Here is a 22,899-nt window from a genome sequence, read left to right on the forward strand (position 1 = left end):
GAGGATGGATTCTGTTATCCTTGCATACACATATGCAAAAAACTGCTGATGTCTAGATGTGAAGAAGCTGCCAGCCAATACTCATAATCTAGCACTTTGCATCAGCAGTAAATGTAATTTTAAAATAATGGTTTAATTTGCTTCTTTAAAATTGCATTTGCAGTCTCATTAGACTCTAGAGAAGTCTCCCGGTTGCCCAGAAAAATTGCTAAGTGACTACATAATGACTATTATGTCCATTGGAATATAAGAGATGCTACAGTGATTTCTGTCAGACTCAATTTGACAAGTCTATTTTTAATCTTGCATTTTGACACATAGCCCTTAAAAAAACATGTATCTTTTACATGCTAAATCTTCTGTTATGTCCCCTTTGAGAACTGAATTTTAATGCACATCCTTGGAACAAGGAATTTGTTCTTGCATGGATAGATCATTGTCAGTGTGTACAAATGAAAAAGATAGGAGTTTTGAAGCTTTTTTTATACTTATCTCATGATTACTAATAACTTCATCAGCTAGTTTTAAATTAAATTCCTTAACATACTAACGATAAAACAGAATTATAAGCTGTTTAAGAGAAGAATGGGATGTTCAGCCAAGAGAAGAAAACTGCAAACCCCTTTTGTTCTTTATAGGAGTTATTTTGTAGAAGGGAAATCTTAATTTTGCATACCTTATGTTTGCTTATATGGGAGACATCTTTATGCAGCATATTTGACTTGCAGCTACAGGAGCCAGCCCTGCAGTGTCCAAAGCCAGGTAGTGGAGTTGAGGTGTGTAAAACCCTGTGTGCAGCCCACAGAGCAACGTGCTAGTCTGTTTGTGCATGTAACAAGCCAGGGTCATTTATGAATAGTAAAGCTGCTCTCATAGCTGATTAAAAATTCACCTCTCAGTGCTCCAGCTGCTAAAAGTTGGGCCTTTAGCCCAAACTAGTCACGAGTGGCCATACTGGGATGAAGATGGAAGAATCTGTTTAAAACACTGGAACAGGTTGCCCAGAGAAGTGGTGGATGCACCATCCTTGAGGACATTCAAGGCCAGGCTGGACAGGACATTTCAGGGGAGCTGGACTAGGTGTCCTTTGAATGTCCTTTCCAACCCGAGCTGTTCTATGATTCTATTTGCAACTGTCCCTCTGGTTACAGGAAGCATCTAGAGAAGTACTTTAAGCTACCATCAGGCAGCTCCAGCTGAATCTCACCACCAAAGTCCTGTTAGAATAGGTGCCGGGGATGATTGGCTGGGCTAAGCCTCACAGCTGCAGTCTCTCACCTTGGCCCATTTGCAATTCACAAGCAAGCTCCTCTGGGCTCCATCTCACAAACCTGCCGACAGTGAGGGCAGCCTGCACTAGCAGCACTGGCTTCTGCCCAGGGAAGATTGTTATTGACAAGTTGATGTGGAGCTGCAGGCAGAAACAGCAACAGCAGTGTGCCCTCACCCCTTTGGTGTAATGGCTTGTGCTTACAGAGCACTTGCATGACACCACTCTTGCTTCCTTGTGTGTTTCATGTCAAAAACATTGCTCAGTACCCTAGAGCAGCTGTGCCAGGAGCAGAGACTGTTACCTTCTCAGGGCAAGGTGTGCTCTTTGCCCAGCACTGTCTGTCTCTAAGGCCCTTTGTGCAAGGTGGCATAGCTCCAACACATCCCATTGTCTGCAGTGGGGCTCAGCACTCTACAGGGAGACAAGCAGCCTGTCAAGCCACAAGGGATGTAAATCCAGCTGAAAAATATACGAGTATACTGGATAAATTAATTAGAAAATACCTATAAAATTAATTTAAGTCACATGAAGTCAACCCTCACATCTTTTTTCCCCTATACAGTACCCATTTTCCCTCCTACTGCCTTCTGGCTGCAGCTATATGTTGCGTTTATGTATTTGCCTCTTCCACTAACAGCTTCCCTCCTCCCCTTCACCATTTTTGTAAAGAGCAGAGAGACATTTTGCTGTCCTTCTCTTTGGTCCTGACTGTTACCCACAGCTTCTAAGGAGCAGGAGAGGACAGTGATAAAACTGGTTAATTTTCATCCCTTTTTTTTTCCTTTTTGCTGCGGCGCAGAGCGTGGCAGCGCTGCAGAAGCAGTGGGCTGGGGCTGGCCTCAGTGCAGCACGTGTGCAAATCATATCCTTGAGTGAACTTTAATCTGGCTGGTACAGATAACGAAGCACCGGCTTGGTTCTGCAAGTGTGGGTGGTCTTTTTCGTTGGTATAACTGATAATGAAGACAGAAGCATTGTATTTTTACGACTGTTGTTACCCATTGTATCCAGACTAAAGCTCACACTGGTGTATCCAACTGCTCTGCAATTACTGTCTTCAATTTTCTGTGTGGATGTGGATGCAGCCATTCAGCATTTCATGCTTGGTTTGTATCCACAGGGTGATTTTCTTCTCCCCTTTTCAAATATTCCTTTGTCCTTTATATTTTGCAATAATTTTGTTTTATCAAGGAAGGATTTCTTTATAAGTGTAATTTAAGCTTTTCCTGAAGAACCACATTTATGTTAAGCATACATTTGCATTCTAACTTTTCAGTGAGACATGTATTAGTTATTCGTTGTCTCTCAGAAAACATAAAACAAATTATGTAGTTGTACTAATAAAAAGGGAAAAAATAAAACATATAAAAGCGTAAATGCATCATTAAGTTAACCAGCATAAATAGTTAGATGTTTCAGATGAAAATTAAAAATATGATTTTGAAAGGTTGCACAGAGCTTTAAATAGAATAGATTTTTAAAGACATACCTTATTGATTTTAGCACAATAAATAAAAATCTTTAGAAAAAGAGAAAAAAAAAAGAGAAAAAAAGGGTGTGAACCTTTGGATTTTAAATGTTCTGGATATATAGTACATATTCATGGCAGAACTTTTTAATAACTTATGCAACTTAACTGAAACAAGTGCTTAATTGGCTGGCAACAATTCCAACAGAATTTCTCTTCATATCAGTCTGCATCTTAAATATATTAAATGATGTTTTGGGATACAGATATGGACAAACAGTCTGAACATCAGGACTGCTGCTATCTGAATTACTGTGCCATATGCATGGTAGCTTAAGAAGAGTAGCCTTTTTGGCAGCCCAGCCAAATCATTAAAAAATCACATTTGCCATCACTTATACTGCTTCTGTGACACATTGGCATCCAACCAATCAGCTTTCTATTCTAGATTCAGTAAGCAAAAATCACTCTGCATTAGTTTCTGCAGCTCAGTATTCATGAACTGTCTAACCTTGCAGAAATAATAATAGAAATAATAATAACCTGCAAAACTCAAGACACTGACCACTGAAACTTCTCCTAGTGAGAAATTGAATGAATCTTTTGTTGGAACATTTATTTCTTAAAACTATTTCTGTCAATCTTTAATTTTTTAAAGCATAGTAATAACAATGTGTTCCATAGCAAAGACTAGAGACACTTTTAGATTGGCTCAGATAGTCTGGTTCCAAAAGAACAGATAAGATTTAAAAGCAATAATAATAGTGTTCAGGCATCTGAAAAAAAAGTACCATTTTTTGAATGACTGTTTTTCTTAAGGAATAATAATAAAACCACTAATACTGAACTGAGAACAATATATAACATACTGCTTGAAAATATGATATTCTTCAGAATTCAAGAGCTTTATCTCATTTATGAATGTATCTTTGCCTTCTTAATTTCTTTTTCTTTATTGTCTGTATTACTTAGAGCTAAGATAAGTTCTGTGAAGGAGTTTGACTTCTGACATAAAATAGTCCTATGTGAATGTTATGCATTATTAATAAAAGCTCAGATAACTCTCAAACAAGATGATCCAAAAGCATTTAACTTTTAATCAGCAAGTTTTATCTGATGTTCTGCTTTTTTGTAAAGCACTAAGGAAAAGAAAAAACTGAATAGCTACAGGAATGAGGGATACATGTGAATGTCTGACTTTTCATTACTACATACACAATGCCCTAACCTGAAAGTGGAAATGTCAGTGCTGTATAGATTACGAATAGCAGCTGTAATGATTTCTAATGCTTCAGTCAAATGAAAATGAAGCTCTGATCATAAAAGATTATGGCTAATTTGCACATAATGAAAATATGTTTAATATTTTTTCACCTTTAGTGATCTTTCATCTTCTTTAATATGTAACTCCCATAGATCTCTTTTGCAATCTTACTGATACAGGCATTGCTCCTCTACATTTCTGATATCTTAAACTTTTATTTCAGTTCCTTATTTTTAAAGGTGAAGAATAGCAAGTTTATACCAGTGATCATTTTAATTCATTGCCATTAATTATTTATTCAAAGTATTTGGCATTAGATAATGCATTTTATTGACTTGCTGTTTGTATTAATCTCTTAACTGCCATACTATCTAGATTGATCAAACTTCAAGGTACTGCACCAGGATATACAGTAAATCTACTCTCTGTCCAATGTATGTCCATCTATGACCAAAATCGGGCAGGGGGAGACTGTTGAAAGATTAGAAGAACTAACAAAGTAATATTTACATTATATTAATATCAGTATATCTACTGCTTAATTTTTGTCAAGAGCTGATAGGCAAAGAGCTCCAGTAGAGGCAGGGTTTCATTGTGAAAGGCAGCAGTGTTGCTTTGTCTGCTGCCAGAAAGATGCTGTAACCATCACAGCCAGTGCATTTTTCTTCACATTCTTTCATGTCATTGTTAAGCAGTTACTAGTCAGTCCAGCTTTTGTTTTGTGGTTTGTGGTAGCAGAGCTGCACCTTGCTTGTTCGATCACCAGTGCAGTTTAGCCTGGACATGGAGTTAAATTTCTGTGAAATTCACCATTATATGTGTCATGAAGCTTTTGTAGATTATTATGCTAACTTTATGGCATTTGCTGAAGCAAGACAATAGCTGGTCATGTATCAAATCTGTTTTGTTGAAGTTTCTGAGCACTCTGGTACTGGTAGACCCTGTTCATACACTGCTCCAGAGCTGTGCAGCTCATGTCTCTAGATTTTTCAATCTGATAGAACCTAGAATAGCTTGGGCTGAAAGGGACCTTCAAAGATCATCTAGTCCAAACCCTCTGCAATGAGCCAGAACATCTTCAATTAGATCAGGCTGCTCAGAACCACATCCAGCCTGGCCTTGAAAGACTCTGTGTATTGGAAGCCTGATTTAGTGTATTGCAAAACCATCACCATAGCTTGTTGGCCTTTTGCCACTGAAATTTTCCCTGATATGTGTGACTATTCAAAGAATTATTGTTTGCCTTTTTTTCTTTTTTTTTCCCCATTGTCCAAATGTCCTCACCAAGAGAATGCTGTTCTGGCACTTAAAGAGAAGTAGCTCAGCATAGAAAGAATTAAAACTTTCCCTTCCTATCGGGTCTGCAGCAAGACTAGAGGAAAAAAAAAGAAGTAAAGGATGACTGATACTTTCTAAGATAGTATCACCAAATACATTAAAAATAAACCAGTAGAAGAAGGCATTTCTTTCCTAAGTGAAAATTTATATGGTGTCTCTTTGGAAGAAAAATAAAAAGAAACCAGCAAGGCTTGATTATGTGAATAATGGAGTTACATTTGCTCTCTGAAACATACCTCAATTGCTAGATCATAATTTCAATCTCTCTTTTGCACTGAGATGAGTGAATGGAATAACACAAATTTTCAGGGTTTGGAAAGCTACCTCATTATTTTCTTCAGTCATCTAAGCTTCATTATTTTGTCTGTTTCTACTACTGAAGTAAAAATTCAAGTGGCTACTGCATCAAGATGTCTAAGCAACTGCTGGAGATTCAGTAATGCACAAGAAAGCCTCTCTTAATCTAATTCAGATAAGGTAGTAGAACACGTGTGGCCTATGCAGAAACACACTCAAGGTGTTGTAGTCCTTTTCTTTCCCTCTCCTAGGTAAATGAAACCAATTTGAACATCCAGATGTTTTTACAGAAAATTAGAAAAAAAGAAGCCTTTCTTAAATTAGATTTTGCTGTGACCATGAATGCGACTGTAACTGAGCCATGGTGTCTTAGTTTTTGAGGGTTAAAGTTAAGAAATGACGGAGTAATCAAAGTAGAAGTCATAATCATTGCTAGATTTTGGGTATCTGTACCAGAGAATTGGTTCATGGCACTATTTCAAAGCATAATCTTTCATGTCAACACTGGACTGGATTTTGTGGAAAGGTTAGAATCTACCATGCTGTCCATTTTGTTCTGCAACCTTGACGTTTCAGTACAGTCCAAGTTCCTGGAAGTCCTCAGTAAAGACATTAGTGCAAAAGATAAGTGATCTGAAGTTAAATGCATAGGTTTAAGTTACCTGAGTCATGGTTGCAGTTGCCAGCCATTGCATGCCTGCCAGCTTCTGCATGTGGACAACGCAGAACATGAAAACAGCATTGCACTTAGCTCACCCTGTCTGAAGGGGCTGGCTCAAAATGCTTAGAAGCCACTGCAGTCTGATGAAAACAACGTAGTCTGACAAATGAAGAAAATTTTCAAGAGAGTAGAACTCCCTTTTTCATGATAGGATCACCCTGTTCTGTAAAGTTTACTTCGATAGTATTATATAGCAGATCCATAGCACCATTCCTGAAGATGTCTCATCAATAGACATCTTGGGGCTGGCTTATACTATACTTTATTCAGTAGACTTTGAGAATTAACTTCTCCTCAGAGCTTCTGAGGCTTCAGCAGTTAATGATAGGAAAACTAGCACTGAAACACTGGCCTGGATGAGTGACCTGAGAGACCAGTATTATCCTGCTTTATCTGTCTTTGAACCTTTAAAACTAATGTGCAGAAAGACTAATTAGAAGAGGACAGCTGAACAAATAATTAATAGGGGAGTAAGCGCTACACTTTTCTTCTTGGCAGTAATGGTTTCAGGCAGCATGAAGTAATTTATGCTGTGATTGTGTGGCAGTAACATGCTAACAGTTGGACTTGGTGAAAGTCTCGGTCTATCAGATATACATCCATGCCCATCTGGCTCTCCATTTCCACAATGGCCAAAATGAGCACAAACAGATTCTGTTGGAGTAGACAACTCTGTGTTAGTAACTCCTGGGTCATCCTCTACTCTGTTTTGACGTTTAACCCCTCTCAGGGGCTGAGGGACACCATCAAGCAGGAAAATGGTTGCCTAAGGAAGGTGGCACAGTCAATGAAGAGTTTTCTGCATATTGCTGATATTAAGAGTTGCACTCCAGAATTAATCGAGGGCAAATGTAGTAAGAAGCAGTTGGTAAGACACTGTCTGGCAGAGGACTGCAAGTAACATTGCTCAGCAGTTAGATGTGTAATGCTGCTGTTGATATTCAAGCAGCCTTACCAACGCAGTCTTTTACAGCATGCACAGGTATTTCCTATTTGACTACCATTTCGGTAACTCAGTTACAAATATAATAGCCTTAAAGTTGAGAATATAAGCAACTGGAAAACTTTGGGTATTTGTGCAGAGGAGGATTATTTTGGCTAGAGGTAAATATAGGTCTTCATAAAACACTGAAAATCAAGAACAGCTTCTTTATAGGGCTCACCTTGCCACAGTGCTGATAAAGGAGAAAACAGGGAATTTGGTATATATGAAAGCTTGACATATGGACATCCTTATAGAATGGGAGGCTTTTTTATTCTCAGAGCCTTTACTGCAGAGGCATCTGAAATGGCATCTCCTGCATGAAAGCCTACCAGCGTGCCACAGCTGTGATATGAAGGGACAACTTCTATCGGAGGAAGCAAGCATAATTCAGCCTGCAGACGCGCTGCTCCTGGGCCCCTTATGGAGACTGCCAATAAGGGTTCCAATTAGTACCAGCTGCAGGCTGTGACAGTTTTAAAGATTGACTTTCACACCATGCCAGACCTTTAAAAAAGCGAACATTTATACAAAGCGCTATTTGCTTTGACAGTAATTTTCTGTATGCTATTATTGAAGTTATTTATGTTCAAATCAGAGTATCTTTTCTCTCAGCTCTGTTTCGGCTACTGTTTGATCCTGCAGTGCAGTAATAATCTTGTGCTTATATATTTTATATTTTATGTGGCAGTGGTCATTTCAAGCATCCATTACTTGCAGAGTTTTTAGAGCTTAGACGTTTGAACAGTAATGCTATAAAATTCCCAGATTCTTGTGCAGATTGCTTCTGCCACAGCAAGTCCTCACATATTTAATGGCAGACTTAAATTTTAAGGACCTCGTGAAGCAGCAGAGCTATGCAAATTAAACTGTAGGGTTCAGAAGTTCACAAGTTGAAGTTGCTTTGATGTCAGGAGTATTTCACTGCATTGATAATGAGGCCAAGGGCAGGTAATACTGTTAACAGCAGTAGAAGAAGCATCCACCATATTTCCAAATGTGATCCCTCAGCCTTCTGATGCCAGGGATTTCAAGACACCTTCCCTTGTCTCCAAAAATAAGACCTGGATGCCATGGGCTTTGTGTCCTATGCTCTGTCATTCCCAGAAAAAAACAGCATCTAAACTGATGTTCCCATTTATCTCTTAGGTTGTTCCTCCTGTTTCTGCCCCCAAAATCAATGCCTTGGCCTCATGTCTCATCTTTTCTATCTATATACCATGCAATGTTACCCTTCCTCCCCAAACTGGGATCTCACACTTCACCTTTGTAGTAGTATACCTTATTTCATGAGCCTCTTGCTACATTTCTTGCCTGTTGCACTCCTGCAACTGTCTTTTGAGATAGAGTTTGGGATGTAATGCCACATTTGACATACCCTGCCTTGTTTGTGTAGCATGATGGCAGGAAGGTCCATCTCTAATTGTGTACAGGATCTTCAGAGGGACTTCCAGATGCCAGTGCAGCCAGCAGGACAGGCAGAGACTGAAATTGCACTGCCACTCTTCAGAGCAGTTCTTGCACCATTTATTGACAGTCTCTTGAGAAAGTATAATTTTCTGCAACTGGAAAATATCCTCCTAGCCTTGAAAAGGTCAGATTCTTCACTTGCTGCTAAGACAACATTCATCTATGGGGAGATGCAATCAAGAGGCCAAAGCAATCTGCCTGCAGTAGCGTGGCTTCCAGTTTGGTTGAATCTATTGTACTTCTCAGTTAGAAACTACTGAGTCATGGAAATGTTGCCTGTAGTTTTTGTGCTGCAGTGTTACCTTTGAAAACAGAAAGGGAAGAGCCCCACATGCCATGGCTCTTGCTAGAGAAATTTTAGTGTGTGTGTAAGCAGAGCACTACTTCTGTGCAAAAATAGCCTTGTGGAAAGGCACAGTCTTCTTAAAAGCTCTCTCACCCCATCAGTCTGCGTTGTTTCACGGCTGGCTGTCTGCTAGCTTATTAAAGTTCCCCTAGTTCACTCAGACAGGTTTACACCACTGGAAGGCCCAGAGGCACACTCGTGGAGGGGGCTATGTGATAACCACAGAGGATGTGGTAATGCTGGGTTAAGATGGGTATACTCTGTCCCACCAACATCCTTCCAAGATGTCTCCAGCACTGGAAATAAATCTAGATGGATCTCTGGGGCAAAATGTTCTTTTCCACAGGAGCCATGCCAAGTGCAAGCTCCTACACCTGGGTCGGAGCAATCCCAGGCACAGCTACAGGTTGGGCAGAGAAGAGATTCAGAGCAGCCCTGCGGAGAAGGACTTGGGGTTGTTGGTCGATGAGAAAATGAACATGAGCCGGCTTCAGTGTGCGCTCACAACCCAGAAAGCCAACCGTATTCTGGGCTGCATCAAAAGGAGTGTGACCAGCAGGTTGAAGGAGGTGATCCTGCCCCTCTACTCTGCTCTCGTGAGACCTCACTTGGAGTATTGTGTGCAGTTCTGGTGTCCTCAACATAAAAAGGACATGGTACTGTTAGAACAAGTCCAGAGGAGGGCCACAAGGATGATCAGGGGACTGGAGCACCTCCCATATGAAGACAGGCTGAGAAAGCTGGGGCTGTTCAGCCTGGAGAAGAGAAGGCTGCGTGGAGACCTCATAGCAGCCTTCCAGTATCTGAAGGGGGCCTACAGGGATGCTGGTGAGGGACTGTTCATCAGGGACTGTGGTGACAGGACAAGGGGTAACGGGTTCAAGCTTAAACAGGGGAAGCTTAGATTGGATATAAAGAAGAAATTCTTTACTGTTAGGGTGGTGAGTGTTTGTTATATGTCAGTTCTAATTTATCTTCACTGATACAGAAACAAAGTACTCCTCTAGTATGTAAAATTGCTAAAAGATATTAAATTAGGGTATACAATAATTTTCCAGTCTCCGTTCTTGAGGGCAGGTAACATATTTTCTCTTTATTCTTATGCTATATTTCCTGTAGAATGCATACTAAGAACACAGCCACTTGTTCTATATGGTTTATATATTGGGAGTCCCCCCTATGGCCCTCATCTGCCCTCACATGCGGTTAGAAAGGATTAGAAGACAGACAGAGATTTCCAACTGTAAGTTCACAGATAAAGTCAATAGCTGGCATTGTAGCTGAATGATATTGTCTCATGTAGCCTGATGTGTGGTACTTAGTAATGCAACTTTAACCTTTATAATGCATCTTAATTTGATTCTCAATCTATATGCTCTCCTTGTTACAGCTTAAGTAGCTGGTAGAACAGATACAAGAATGACTTGGGGCACATGGAAGAACAAAGAGACAAACTGCTGAAACTCCCATGGGAGTTTTCAAATTTAAGCTTTGTTTTCACTATTTGCTTCAAATGTCAGGAAGTGAAGGAATTCCATTTTTTTCCATTATGAGGATATATATAATTATGATGATAATATATATACAGGTAATCATAAATGGTATGATTGACAGTCTCCAGTACTGTGCAAGAGTTGTCATTTAGATATACAGGATTTGCTAACCATATTGGAAGTAGAAAGTAATGTGCTGTGGTATAGAGTTTTGTCATCATGAGTTGAGAAGGGTTTAAAATATGCAGTGGAGTCATGATTGAGTACTGCAGATCAAAAAGCTGCTGATTAAACATTTATCTCTCCTCTAATTGTGTTGTGGTTTGTATATAGCATGTGTTTTACAGAAATTGTTTTCAATTATAATAAGGGAACAGTATGTGTGTTTGACACTGGCTTTGTGTACGTGTAACATGCTTGGATCCAGATACTTCAACTGGCCCTTTTATAGTGTTTCAAGTGTTGAATGCATGGTCCAGGGTCTAGCATCCTTCCAATGCAAGTGATTATCCTCTAAGAAAGTCCTGTCCCCAAAATAAAACTTTTGACTTTTTGGTGTAAGAAAGCTTTTGTTAGTCTAGAATGAATCTTGCCTACATTGGCACCTGGACAGGTTTAATCCAAGGAAGAGCTGAAAACCATTTTCAGGAGAAGCTGATACCTTTTAAAGGTGCATCTCTTAAGGCAGCCAGAGCACAGGAGGGCAGGGGTGGTAGTAATCTCATATTTCACAAGAAACTTAAATTAGTGGGTTGAAAGTAATTGAAGAGGTCAGTTGGGCATGGAGTAGTTATCCCAGAGCTGCAGTTAATCCCATAGCTAACAACCATGGACTTTCTGTCTACTTGTACGCCTAGATTAATATCAAGGTGACTGTAAATTTTCAGAAATATGAGCAATGTGGATAAAGGCTGTTACATGATTGAATAAATAATTTCTGGAGTTTAACTCTGGAACGTGTTTTATTGAAATGAAAAATAATAGTGGCAAATTCCTTAAAGTAGCTAGAACGATATCTAAAGGGGAAAAATCATACTGGTTTGTGGCAGAATATTTAATTTGCACCACATGTAGTGTCTCTTTCTTTTTTATCTTTTGAACTTAATTTTATTTCTGTTGCTCCAAGCACATACGAGAAACCAAAGCCTTCAATCCCTCCTTTCGAAAACTCTTTTGGTTTTAATTGTTTTTTTTTATTTTGCATATTTTTGTATACTCTTTTATTGTAATGATATAAGTATTTAATAAGAGGATTAAAAATTGAAGCTTAACAAGTTCTTTTCTAGATAAGGGATATTCGGTCACATCTTGCCCTTTGGATGATTCATGGCTTTATCAGTGGTGTGAATATGCATATAAGGTGTCAGTGTATGAGACCAGTACAGCATGATTTAGTTAGTTCTGCTGAGCAGGTCAGGCATGCCAAATCAGTTGCACTTCACCTAGCCAGGCAATGAATCACATCAATAAGCATTAATTGGGTTTGAAAGTAGTAAAACCAACAGAAAATCAACTCCATCTCAACAAAATGGCAACTGGCCTTTTCTTAGCTAATATTGCCTTCAGCAGCCATCTGACCAGCAATGTAATAAAGATATTGACTCTGGCTTTTCTTCCTTCTTCTGCTATTTTAGCCTTAGTTTTTCCCCAGTTATCCACCACTGCAAACTGCCTATGAGTAGTCAAAATAACATATGTTTCTTATTTGTCTAGACAACTTGATCATATCAAGATTCCTAATAATTTTTTTCTCCTTATCCTGTAAATCAGTTGGGGAATTTTAGAGCTGTTTATAGGTTTTCCATTTACTGGTTTCATCCTGAAGAAGAGCTGTTCAATTTTTAAAAAAAATCTTTCATTAGCTGTCTTGTAAAAACAAAAAGTGTGATGGGGGTATTCACCAAATATTAAACTTTTATGAAATTGTACTAGAGAAGAAATGGGGGCTAAATTTTGTCCTCATTTTCATTCTGAGAACACTGCTATCTTGATATAAATTTGGCATTAAGTGTACAAAAGCTAAATGGTATAAAATTTGACTTGTATTTGTAAAGTAGGTGAAAGAAGTTTGTACCCTATAGATGCTGAACTGATAGGATTAATCAAATGTTATTCCATTCTTGCTGGAGAAAACCATTATTTCAGCATAGCATTCTCACTAATGAAGCAAATATTTCATAATATAAACTGCAAAGCTAAGTCAATTGAAAGTTTCACAATGGGAAAAACTTTCCCATTTTCCAATTTGGGTTTTAACTTTCATTGTTATTCTAATATATTATTAATCTCTGCAATTCTCTGCTATGTCAATGTAATAAACATTTTTCTGTATTACTGCAGTTTTGTCCATGAAAAAGAAAAGCTGGTTATCTGTAGTGAATAAAAGTATGTATTTTTACTTGATTTTACTTTTTTTTTTCATTTTATAGAAGCTGCAAAGAATCGATTCTCCTTACTGTTGTTCAACCTTACCCTGTGAGTATTGTCCTTGTTTTCTGAATTAGTTTCCTAGCAACATAGCAGCTTTTTTTCTTTCCTGCCTATATTCTGTCCGTGTCTCTACATTATCCGTGCAATAAAAAGAAATAAGTGAGATAAGGGCTGTGTCTCTTAAAGGTGATGGTTAGGACTGCATTACGGTGTCCTGTGCTCAAAAACTGCATTAGCAGGTTAAGTAATAACCGTATCTTTAAGCTCATACCTGGAAGATAGGTAGAGCAGGACTCTCAGTTCTGCTTCAATTTCTGTCCTGTTGCAGCTCCTGGCTTTTTCTTGATTATGCCTCAGTCCCACAGAGTTATGTGCTAAACCAGCTGTACCTTAGGCAAAAGAGAGCTCTATCTGCATTTATAGTGCAGGGTGTGTGGAGGTGGGGAGAGAGAAGATACAGGTAGGCAATTATGTGAGGCTGGCATGAAGGGACTAGGAGAACTGCAGCTCATCTCGGAGCTGGCTGATGTGACATGCCTTTGCACCTCACTCAGTGGTATGCAGGAGTGGGTTCCTGAACTGTCAGCTCAAACCCATCTCCTATGAAAACAGAGGCAAGCCAAGCTGGGGGCGAAAGCACCTCTCCCTCTTCCCATACACATTCCCATTCAGTCATGCATACCTTGCAGACTGCTGAAGGGCCTCAGCCATGCATCAGAAGTGACTTCAGGTTCAACAAGTCCATTCAGCAACCTGTTGGTTAGCCTGACACACACCAGTTTTGATAAACAAGGAAAAATTGCGTCCTCTTCACCCAAAAATAGGAAGTGAGATGGATTTGACACAAAGATGTGAAAATATGTGTATCTGATAAAGCTACCAAAATACACATATTGCAAATGCAACATGGCCAGTGCTGTGTGACTTAGCCTTTCTGCCCAGTTTAGAAGTGACCATGTTGTTGTCAACTAAACCAGCAACTAAATCATGAGAGAAAAGCACACATTCTACAGCAAAATCAGGCAGGAGCTGCCACGATGCATTAAGACCACTGGCAAGAAGGTGATCTGGGGTCTGGTTAACCACCTTACATAAAAATACAGGCATTGTCTGACAAAGTAAAGAAACCTAACTACCTTTAAAGCTTGCTGGATTACAGGCAGTGGTTTTGATCACAGAGAATATATATAATGTTGGGGAAAAGGAATTGTAACACACTTGCCCTTTTTATGCTGGTTGCCTTATTTCAGCTGTTGACAGGCTTCATTCTTTAAATGTCAGGTGAAGAAAGGGCACATGCATTAGTATAGGTATGTGTAGCCCTTAAAAGTGCACAGAAGAGTGTAGCACTACCTGTCTGTGTTGTTCACTGTACTGCTAGTAGAAGAGCAAGCCTGTATGTACTGAATATAAAGGAAGCTGAAACCCACATGAACCGTACTCTCCATGTTCAGTGGGAGACCTTACAGCACAGATGTGGTCCTTCTCCAGCCTTTGACCTGGAGAAGAAGGAAAGTCATAACCTGGTATCTTCTCAACTCTTTGGGCTCAAGCCTTGTTTGTTGGCTGACAAGGCTTCTCTCATTATGTAGTAGCAAAACCTTATACCAAAACTGACGTACCTCTACCTGTCACCAAGCTACAAATGGCAATGAAACACTGCTGTCATGTCAGCCATTTGGGCTAATGTGTTTATTATATACATGTGCTTGTGCTGCCCCATCCTGGCATGTTGGTCAGAGATCCCTGCTCTACCGTGAGGGTGATGGTCATTTTATCTCCCCATAGACATGAAGATTGTCTGCCCAGGAATGTCCACAGAGCAGACAAAAGATGTGATTGATGTATGCATATGAGTGCTAGCTTTAATTTAACCATTTTTATTCTGAAGTCAGGGATGAGCTTAGTTAGGTGAGCCTCAACTTCAGGACTTGCATCCTGTAGACCTCCTCTGGTTTGTGTACTGTTATTGTCCCTACCTGTCCATACCAGGGTCTTGCAGTTTCATGGCATCCTTCGCTTATCACTTTCAAGCCCAAGTTTTCCTGCAGTGGAAGTGAAGGTGTATATAAGGATGGGGAGCAGTTGGGATCCTGCCAGGGTGTGTGATCAAGTTGTAGCCCTAAAGCATTCAGTTGGGATCCTGCCAGGGTGTGTGATCAAGTTGTAGCCCTGAAGCATTGTAGGGTACCTCAGTTTATGGAAACCCTGGGCTGTGGAGTTTCCTGTGTTCTCCTGAGTTGCCTTGAACATCTGGCCCATGCTGGCCTGCATACTGCCACAACCTTACTGTCAGTAGCACCTGAGCCTGTTAGATGACATCCCACTCAGCTCTGCCATCCTGGATGTTGCTGCACATCAGCTACGTATCTGTCCTGGTCTTCTGGCAAATATATTTTGTCTTATGCTTTGGAAGCAGTGTTTATCTCTTCAAAGATTATGATGCACACACAGTCTCTCCTTTTCTTTAGTTTTGCCTCCTTCGTTTTTCCTGTTACTATTTTGCCAATAAAACTGTGAAGATGAAGTAGAAACCAGACAATGGAAAAGTAAGAGCTTTTAAACAGAATGATCTTCTTCCCCATTCTTGGCAGAAATACACCTTTACAAATATTTCATTGATCCCTTTTCTTGATGATGAACCTCTTTCGTTTTGCCATAGCATGAAAAGTATCTGCCAAGATGGATTACAAAAATGTTGTTTCTTAGTTGTTTTTATCTGGGCTATTTAGAGTGTGCTTTGTTTTCAAGCTTTCAAGTAGCCATGCTTTATGAGTGCAGGTGAATGTAGGCATAATCTAAATTTATAGTACTCTGTAGTTCACTTAGTACTACTTGAAAGCTTTGTGGATCAGTTTTGCTTAAGTGCATTCAGTTTTGTTTAATGCTTAAACTCATTAAAATTTAATTTTACTTGGGACCAAACCAAAGCATTAGGCTACTTTTTCCTTTCTATCAACCTACAGATCTCTGCTAGGTTCATATCATAACTGCTCATAAGGAGGTCACTGAACAGCTAGAGTAATTCAAGCAGTTCAGAGTTTTGATTTCTGGAAATAGTGTATTTAATTATCATTTTTGACTATTTTGTTCTCTAAATGGACTATTATTCTGATTATTACCTTATTAAGTTACGTTTTATAACTTTATATTATATACATTTTATATTAAGTTTACTCAAATAACTTGCTTGGTTTTATATCTGTTCAGATTTTATGTGCAGAGATCATTTGATAGGTTGCTTTCACAATTAATCTATTAAGCTCCTTGGGTGCAGTCCAGACCCAACTGAGATCTATGTCAATTCAGCTGTGCATAAGTTCTGCAATGGAAAAAGGATAGAATTTTTTCTGTTTTGAAAGAGATGCTTCTTTTTATAAGAGTTAGATGTCTGAGATAAAATGTTTGCAGAAAAACTGCAATAAATAACGCTTATTTATGGATTGTAATGATTGTGGCAACAATCTTATTGAGAGTCTCACAGTATTTTTCATGCTGCTTTGCCTTCTGGAGTTGTGTAATGGCAGCAACTACCATATCTAGACTTGTGGTTGTAAAGAAGGATATAAAAAAGAATGAGGGCTGTCACAAAGACTTCAAAATCTGAAGTGAAAAAGACTACCAACATGTAGTTTAAGAAATCATTTGGAAGTCAGACACAAGCATTTTGAACCAGATTATTTTTGATTGCTTGAAGATCTGAAGTTTGTGTAGAAATTGCATCTTTTTTCTTTTAATGTATATATTTTTTACAGTCATCCTGAGGACCTTTTCTACTGTACAACTTCCACATCAGCTCTTTGTCATGGTCAGTTCTATACAAAGCTTTAACTTACACAGGATATGATCACGGTGTGATTAATGACAAACTTGCCATCAGTGTGTTGCCTCCTGAAAGTGCCGGCTTGTCCATGGCCACTATTCAACTCATCTTTGTTGTTTGAAGCAGACTCTTCTCATGTCAGACCTGTGCTGTGCATCTTTTCTTCTTCAATTTGTGAGTGGTGCCAATCCCAGTGAACACTGCTCCTTCTGAGCTTTTTTCCTGAAGGCCTGTATGCGTTTTTCGACAAAAAGACTGTGAGAAAATTCAGCCTGAGCTTCCATGTTGTTTCAGTAAAATGGAAAAGAGCCCCTCTGTCCTTCACCCTGTCCAGCATTTTCTCCTTGTAGTTTTCCCTTTCTTCCCCTCCTCTTCAGGGGCCATTAGGTCTCTTTTCCTTCTTCATTAGCCCTTTATCCCTTCTCAGCTACATTACCATTCATATAGTACTTCATGGTACTACTAGCCTGGGTGAAGATTCCCAAAGGTCCTTCTCCTTGCAGAGCTGTAGGGATAGAAATAGTATGGCATGTCTGATCTCTTGAACTTTTCTGCACTTGATTACAAGCAGTAACCTGTGTATGAAAAGTAATCATGAATGCAAAAGAGTAATCTGTGAATGTAAAGGCCTGAACTTTGGAGAAGCAGAATCCAAAAAGGCTAATGGAGGGGGTTTTATGGAGCACCTCCACGTTTAATAAACAGATAGCCCAGGCCCGTCTAGTCACAAGATGAGCTGCAATGGCTGCATGTTCCATAGTGTCTGAAGCTGACCTGTGGTTTCACTTATGGGTTTGAGGAAAGCACAGTAAAGTAGGCTGTCATTGACTATAGTTGAAATGGATTGGATTTTCTCGGTGCCCACATTAAAGTAAGGTTTTGCTGTTCCCCATCTTACAGGTACATGTATGCACATATATAACCACTCATTAGACTGTGGTAACCATCTAAAAACATTAAAATATAAATAATGCAAATAGTAAAATATAATTGTCTATGATAGTTCATCAGCTTTTAAGAGAGAACTCAAATCTGAGCACTATTTCAGCAATTAAATTTGTGCCAAAAATTTAACAAAGAAATACTCCTGATGATGACCTGTCAGTGCCCCATGGTTATTACAAGTTATTGCACAGTAAAACTTCTCCATATTATTTCTTCTGTGTCCCTACTTGCTCTTCTACAATGCTCTTGTGAGCCAGTGTAGTTGTTTCAGCCTCTCCCACACCTATGAATAGCAGTATTTAGTTTGCCTGTGGGCATTATGTACTGTTACACTTAATAAATTTAATTCTTCCTCTGATTCATGTTTTATTTGCTTGCTAAATTTTGTCTCATGTAATTGCCTTCAGGGATGGACCAAAAAGTGAACACATTTTTGCATTCATGCAATTTTCCCCTTATTTTCTAACATAATATTTCATATTAAACTGATGACTGATTTTAAGTAACAGCTTAAAATTGATTGCATATGTACAGTCTGTGACTACTTAAAACTGTGGTATATCTGTCTGATTTTTACACTTATTGTCACAGATTCGGTTTTCTTTTCACTTTATGATTGTGCCACACTGCTGTCTTGTTTAATTTCTTTATAGTAGCTCAGTATTACACTAATGCCCTTCTAAGTGCTGAATCCTTCTTTTTCTTGAGTGTGAGTAAAGGTTTTGTCATTGCAGTACCTCTGCCAGCAAGAACACTCAAAGGGGATTTTACCCCTTTTTGTCAAAATGTGGGATACTGTTTTTAAGATCTATCAAAAAATGACGTGCTGTAATGCTGCTGACAAAAGTGGGATCTAATTTTGAAAAGTCCAGAAAATGAGAAAAATACAGCATTTCTCATGTTTTGACCCTGCTGATGGGATGCCCATTGATTGCAGTCCCTAGTAAGTAGGGTTCAAAGGACAGTCTGTCTTCACCATAATTTCCTCCAAGCAAACATTTATGCAATACTTCATTTCTCTTGTTAACAGTTTCTCCAGGTAGTGTTGAAATGATAAAATGAATTTTTACTGAATTCTCTGTAACCAAGTAAATATTAATTAAGAACCTGATAAATTTCAGCTTTTAATAGGAAACAGTGCTTAGGTCACAGAGTGTGAAGTTTGTGGTTTTTTGAAATAATTCTACTCCTTTTTAAAATGTGTCTCCTCATTTTGCAACAGTCACTCTAATTAAGCTGGTTTTATAAGTGACAACACAAATACTTTACTTGAAGTGAAAAATGTTCTACATCAGTGTAAACACCTCCTGCTTAAGGTCATTAACTGAGGCTTCCATTTGGCTAAAAGGCAGAGTACCAGAAACAAATGAATCTGGTACTCTGAGGATTGTTAATTGCTAGCATTTTTTGCCTACAAACCTGAAGACATTAAAATAGAATAGAGTAGCATATCGTCTTGCTGATGCTTTGTTAGAAAAACAAGTTTAAATATTCAAACCCAACTGTTTTTCCCAGGTATTTTCCACACTGTTTTGAAACACTTCCTTTCTTAATGAGAAAATGTCAAGCGCTAAGTTGATGCAGAGGTAGAAGCAATGATACTGTGCAGTTAAATGCAAAAACCGTGCCACTACTCAAACATTTAACTAGGAGAGAATGTTCCCCCAAATACCTGGCACAGCTGTTCCACTTTTTCTTAAACCCCTGCTTCATAGTTTGAAGCTATTTAGAATGCAGTCTGCTTCCAGGCTCATTAGGGTCAGAGTCCTAACCACGTTGCCACAGCAGGCATGGGAAGGGAGGGAAGACCCATGTTTTGTGGCAGATCGTGGTGTGCTTCCTTGGCTATGCAATATGTACTTTAAACCACTTGTCCCGGTGGGATTCTTGGGAACTCATGTATATTCAAATCAGTCAGTTGTGTTGGGCTCTGCTATCACATTTTTGCAGCAACATAATTTAAGTGTTTATGCCCTCCACAGGTGACTTTCGAAGAGTAGAAAGGAAATGAGAGAGGTTAGAGAGAGGTTTTAGAGCACAACAGAGCCATGCAGCAGTTTGCCAGATTTGCTGTATGGGAAGAACCTTGTCAGAATCTGGGAAAAAAATTGGCAGTCTGCCTGTAAAGAGAGGCCAGACTGGTGACTCATTGGCAATCATGGAATAGAAGCAAACTGTAAAAAGCCTCTTCCAGCAAGAAGAGTAAGCGAAAGCCACCTTTTTCCCCTTTCTCCTTGCAAGGGAGAGGCAGGAGCCTACTGCTATAGCTGTGCTGTCCTGTGGCAGTGGGAATCAACAAGTTGTAAGATCACATTATTTGCATGCCATGTAGACTATCCCCTTTACACACGGCAGAAAGGGACTATGTAGGGAGGGATATTAGAAAAGGCACTTGCAGAATTGTCGTATTAATTGTTCTAGTATGGTATACTGTGCCTTTCTGGGCTTTCATCTTTAGAGTACAATATGTAAGCATGCTTCTTCAGTGTCTCCATGTTGTCCCTTCTTGCTGAAGAAGCACTTTGGATCCCATCCTGAGACATCAACCTTTTTTTTTTTTTTACATTTTTTCTTTCTTTTCGGTGTTTCTTTCAAATCTGCATTTTTCAGCACTGGCTTTGCAAGCTGAGCTTGGTTTGATCATGGTACTGAATTTTCTGTTGTTTACTGTTACTGATTAAAAAGATGTATGGTCATAGCTGCTAGAGAAGAGGTAAGAAAGAATGAAATGTAAAAGTGAAGAAGCATTTATTTTTATTTCTTGGTTCTATTTTGTGCTCCAGGAATTATTGGATGGCTCTGATATTTCCTGGGAGAATGTGGCATCTTTCATTCCCTGTTCACTGGTTGATACTGAGCCTATGGTAACAGTTACCATGTTTTCGATGTGATAATAAGTCAGTGGCATACAGAAATAAGCTAGAGACTTCTTCCTGCTAGTTACTAGAAAAAGGCTTCTTCATCACAAAAAAAAAAATATCTAACCTTTAAGGCAGTTTCAGAAATGACAAGAGCACGTGGCTTTGGACTACTCCATCACTCCTGCAGATTGTTAGTTGAGTCAAAATTTGAGTGATGGTGACAAGAGTTTCTGTGTTTACAAGCTGTCATGCTGCATTGCTAATAGGAAATTATTCCTGGATCATCATAACTGATGTCTGCACTTATTTCTCAGTGGCAAACCAACATGCATTAGTCTTTTCAGTATCCAAAACTGGTAAGACCACTTCTCGGGAGATAGAATATGATTCTGAAGATCTTAAATCGCATTATACCAGAACAATGGACCAAAACATGGCCCAAAGAAGCCCACTGATTTTCAGACACAGCCAGAATTTCTTCCATTGCCCATTATCCTGGTTATGGAGTTAGGCAATGCCAGAATGTTTGGAACTGACTTGAAAATAAAACTGCCTTGCTTCTGCTGCTGAAAATGGAAATCCCACTGATGGTGAATATTGAATTTGTTACTTAAAAGTGGTTGTTAGTCAAACTCCTCAAATAGAGAGAGAAATTATTTTCCAAGGTCTGAACACTTGATCACAGGTGAGTCCATTGAATAATGTAGTAGGCAAAAGTCAATTGGGTCCCAGAAGAAAACTAGGAACAGTTATAGACTTCTAATTCATGAAGTCCCACAAGGTTGTCTAATCTATTGAAGGCAAGCCTTGCAGAAGGTGTATGAAGGGGGTGTGTTCAGCAGAAACTTGCTGGCATGGTGCACATGCTTTTTGGTGTTTCTAACCTGTGGTTTGAAGTGAGTTAAAATAGTAAGAATGCCACTGCACTTGGAGAACTCTCAGACACTTTGCTGGCAAAAGCTGTGTGTGTGTCCATATCTAGTGGATCATGGATTATGCAAAGGTTATCCATTCAGTGTTTGAAGGGCCACTGACTGGTCATTGGTCATTGTCTGCTCATGCAAACAGTTTGGTTGACAGCAGTCATTGGGAAAGCACTGCAAGGATTTTGTATGTACACAGAGAGCCCTTCTCATCACCCCAGTCTGACAATGGTGTAACTTTCAGTATGTGCAGTATGCATCAATGATTCCTTATATGTATATACATATGTATTGTCTCTGGAAGCATTATGGTTTGACTGTATTTCCATTCTTCAGTGTGCAGTGCTGCTGTGTACATGGAACTGCCAGTGTGTGACAAAGAGGGGAATAACTGAAAAAGGAAAGAAAGGTTTGAACTTGAAAGTATGTGATATGTTTTGTCATCATTTTTCCTTCCAGTCTCCTAAATCAGCTTTTATTAGTGCTGCAAAAAAGGCAAGATTGAAGTCCAATCCTGTCAAAGTGCGCTTCTCAGAAGAAGTAATTATCAATGGCCAGGTATCGGTGAGTATTCAACTATTTAAACTGAGAAAGGACTGAGCATTTCATCCAAAGGTACACCTCAAGACTGTAAAGTGAGGGAATTATATGGTAGGACCAGTGGCTGTAGGCTTGCAAAGGGAAGGAGTTTTCTGTTTCCATGAGATGTGTTTTTAAAAAGTCCACTGAGTCCATAATATTGTGAAAAAAAGTCCTTAAAATAAAATTAAAATGCTAGTGAATGTATTTTGTGGTGATAGCACATGTATGTCTGTCGTTATAGTCTTGATAACGCTTGCTTTGGGGTTTTTTTTTTTGAGTAATTTTGCAGTGGGAAAACCCATAAACTCAAAAGAAGTAGCATGTCAGGAAAACAGACTAACATTACCTTACAGACCTATATAAAATTTGTTTTTATCTATTTGAACTTGTTGTTTCCAGCCCTCAGGCAAACTCAGCCTTCCTCTGAGACGCACTGAACTCCTGTCTCATTTTCCTAATTTGCCAGAACACCGTTCCACACACTGTCTTTATCCAACTCTCTTCAAAATATAAATTGATACTACATTTTGTTAAAAGCAATAAAGCAATTTCTGCTTTAAAAAAAAACAAAACAAAACAAACCCCCCAAAAAACAACAAAGAAAACAAGCAAGAAAGCTTTATTTTCCTTCCTTTTACTGATTCATTTTTGCTATCCTTGTTATGAATTGTCACAATTAAGTA

General features: G+C 39.0%; 1 protein-coding gene across 1 annotated transcript in view; it reads left to right on the plus strand.

Annotated features, from left to right (window-relative positions):
- FRMPD4 (FERM and PDZ domain containing 4) overlaps positions 1-22,899 on the plus strand; it is a 295,170-nt gene that overhangs the window by 252,442 nt on the left and 19,829 nt on the right. The window contains exons 5-6 of the mRNA XM_031051118.2: positions 13,082-13,127; positions 22,094-22,198. Of these exons, the coding sequence (XP_030906978.2) occupies positions 13,082-13,127; positions 22,094-22,198 (151 nt within the window). The remainder of the gene's footprint in view (positions 1-13,081; positions 13,128-22,093; positions 22,199-22,899) is intronic.

This window comes from Melopsittacus undulatus, chromosome 2 (genome assembly GCF_012275295.1).
Source record: "Melopsittacus undulatus isolate bMelUnd1 chromosome 2, bMelUnd1.mat.Z, whole genome shotgun sequence".
NCBI lineage: Eukaryota > Metazoa > Chordata > Aves > Psittaciformes > Psittaculidae > Melopsittacus > Melopsittacus undulatus.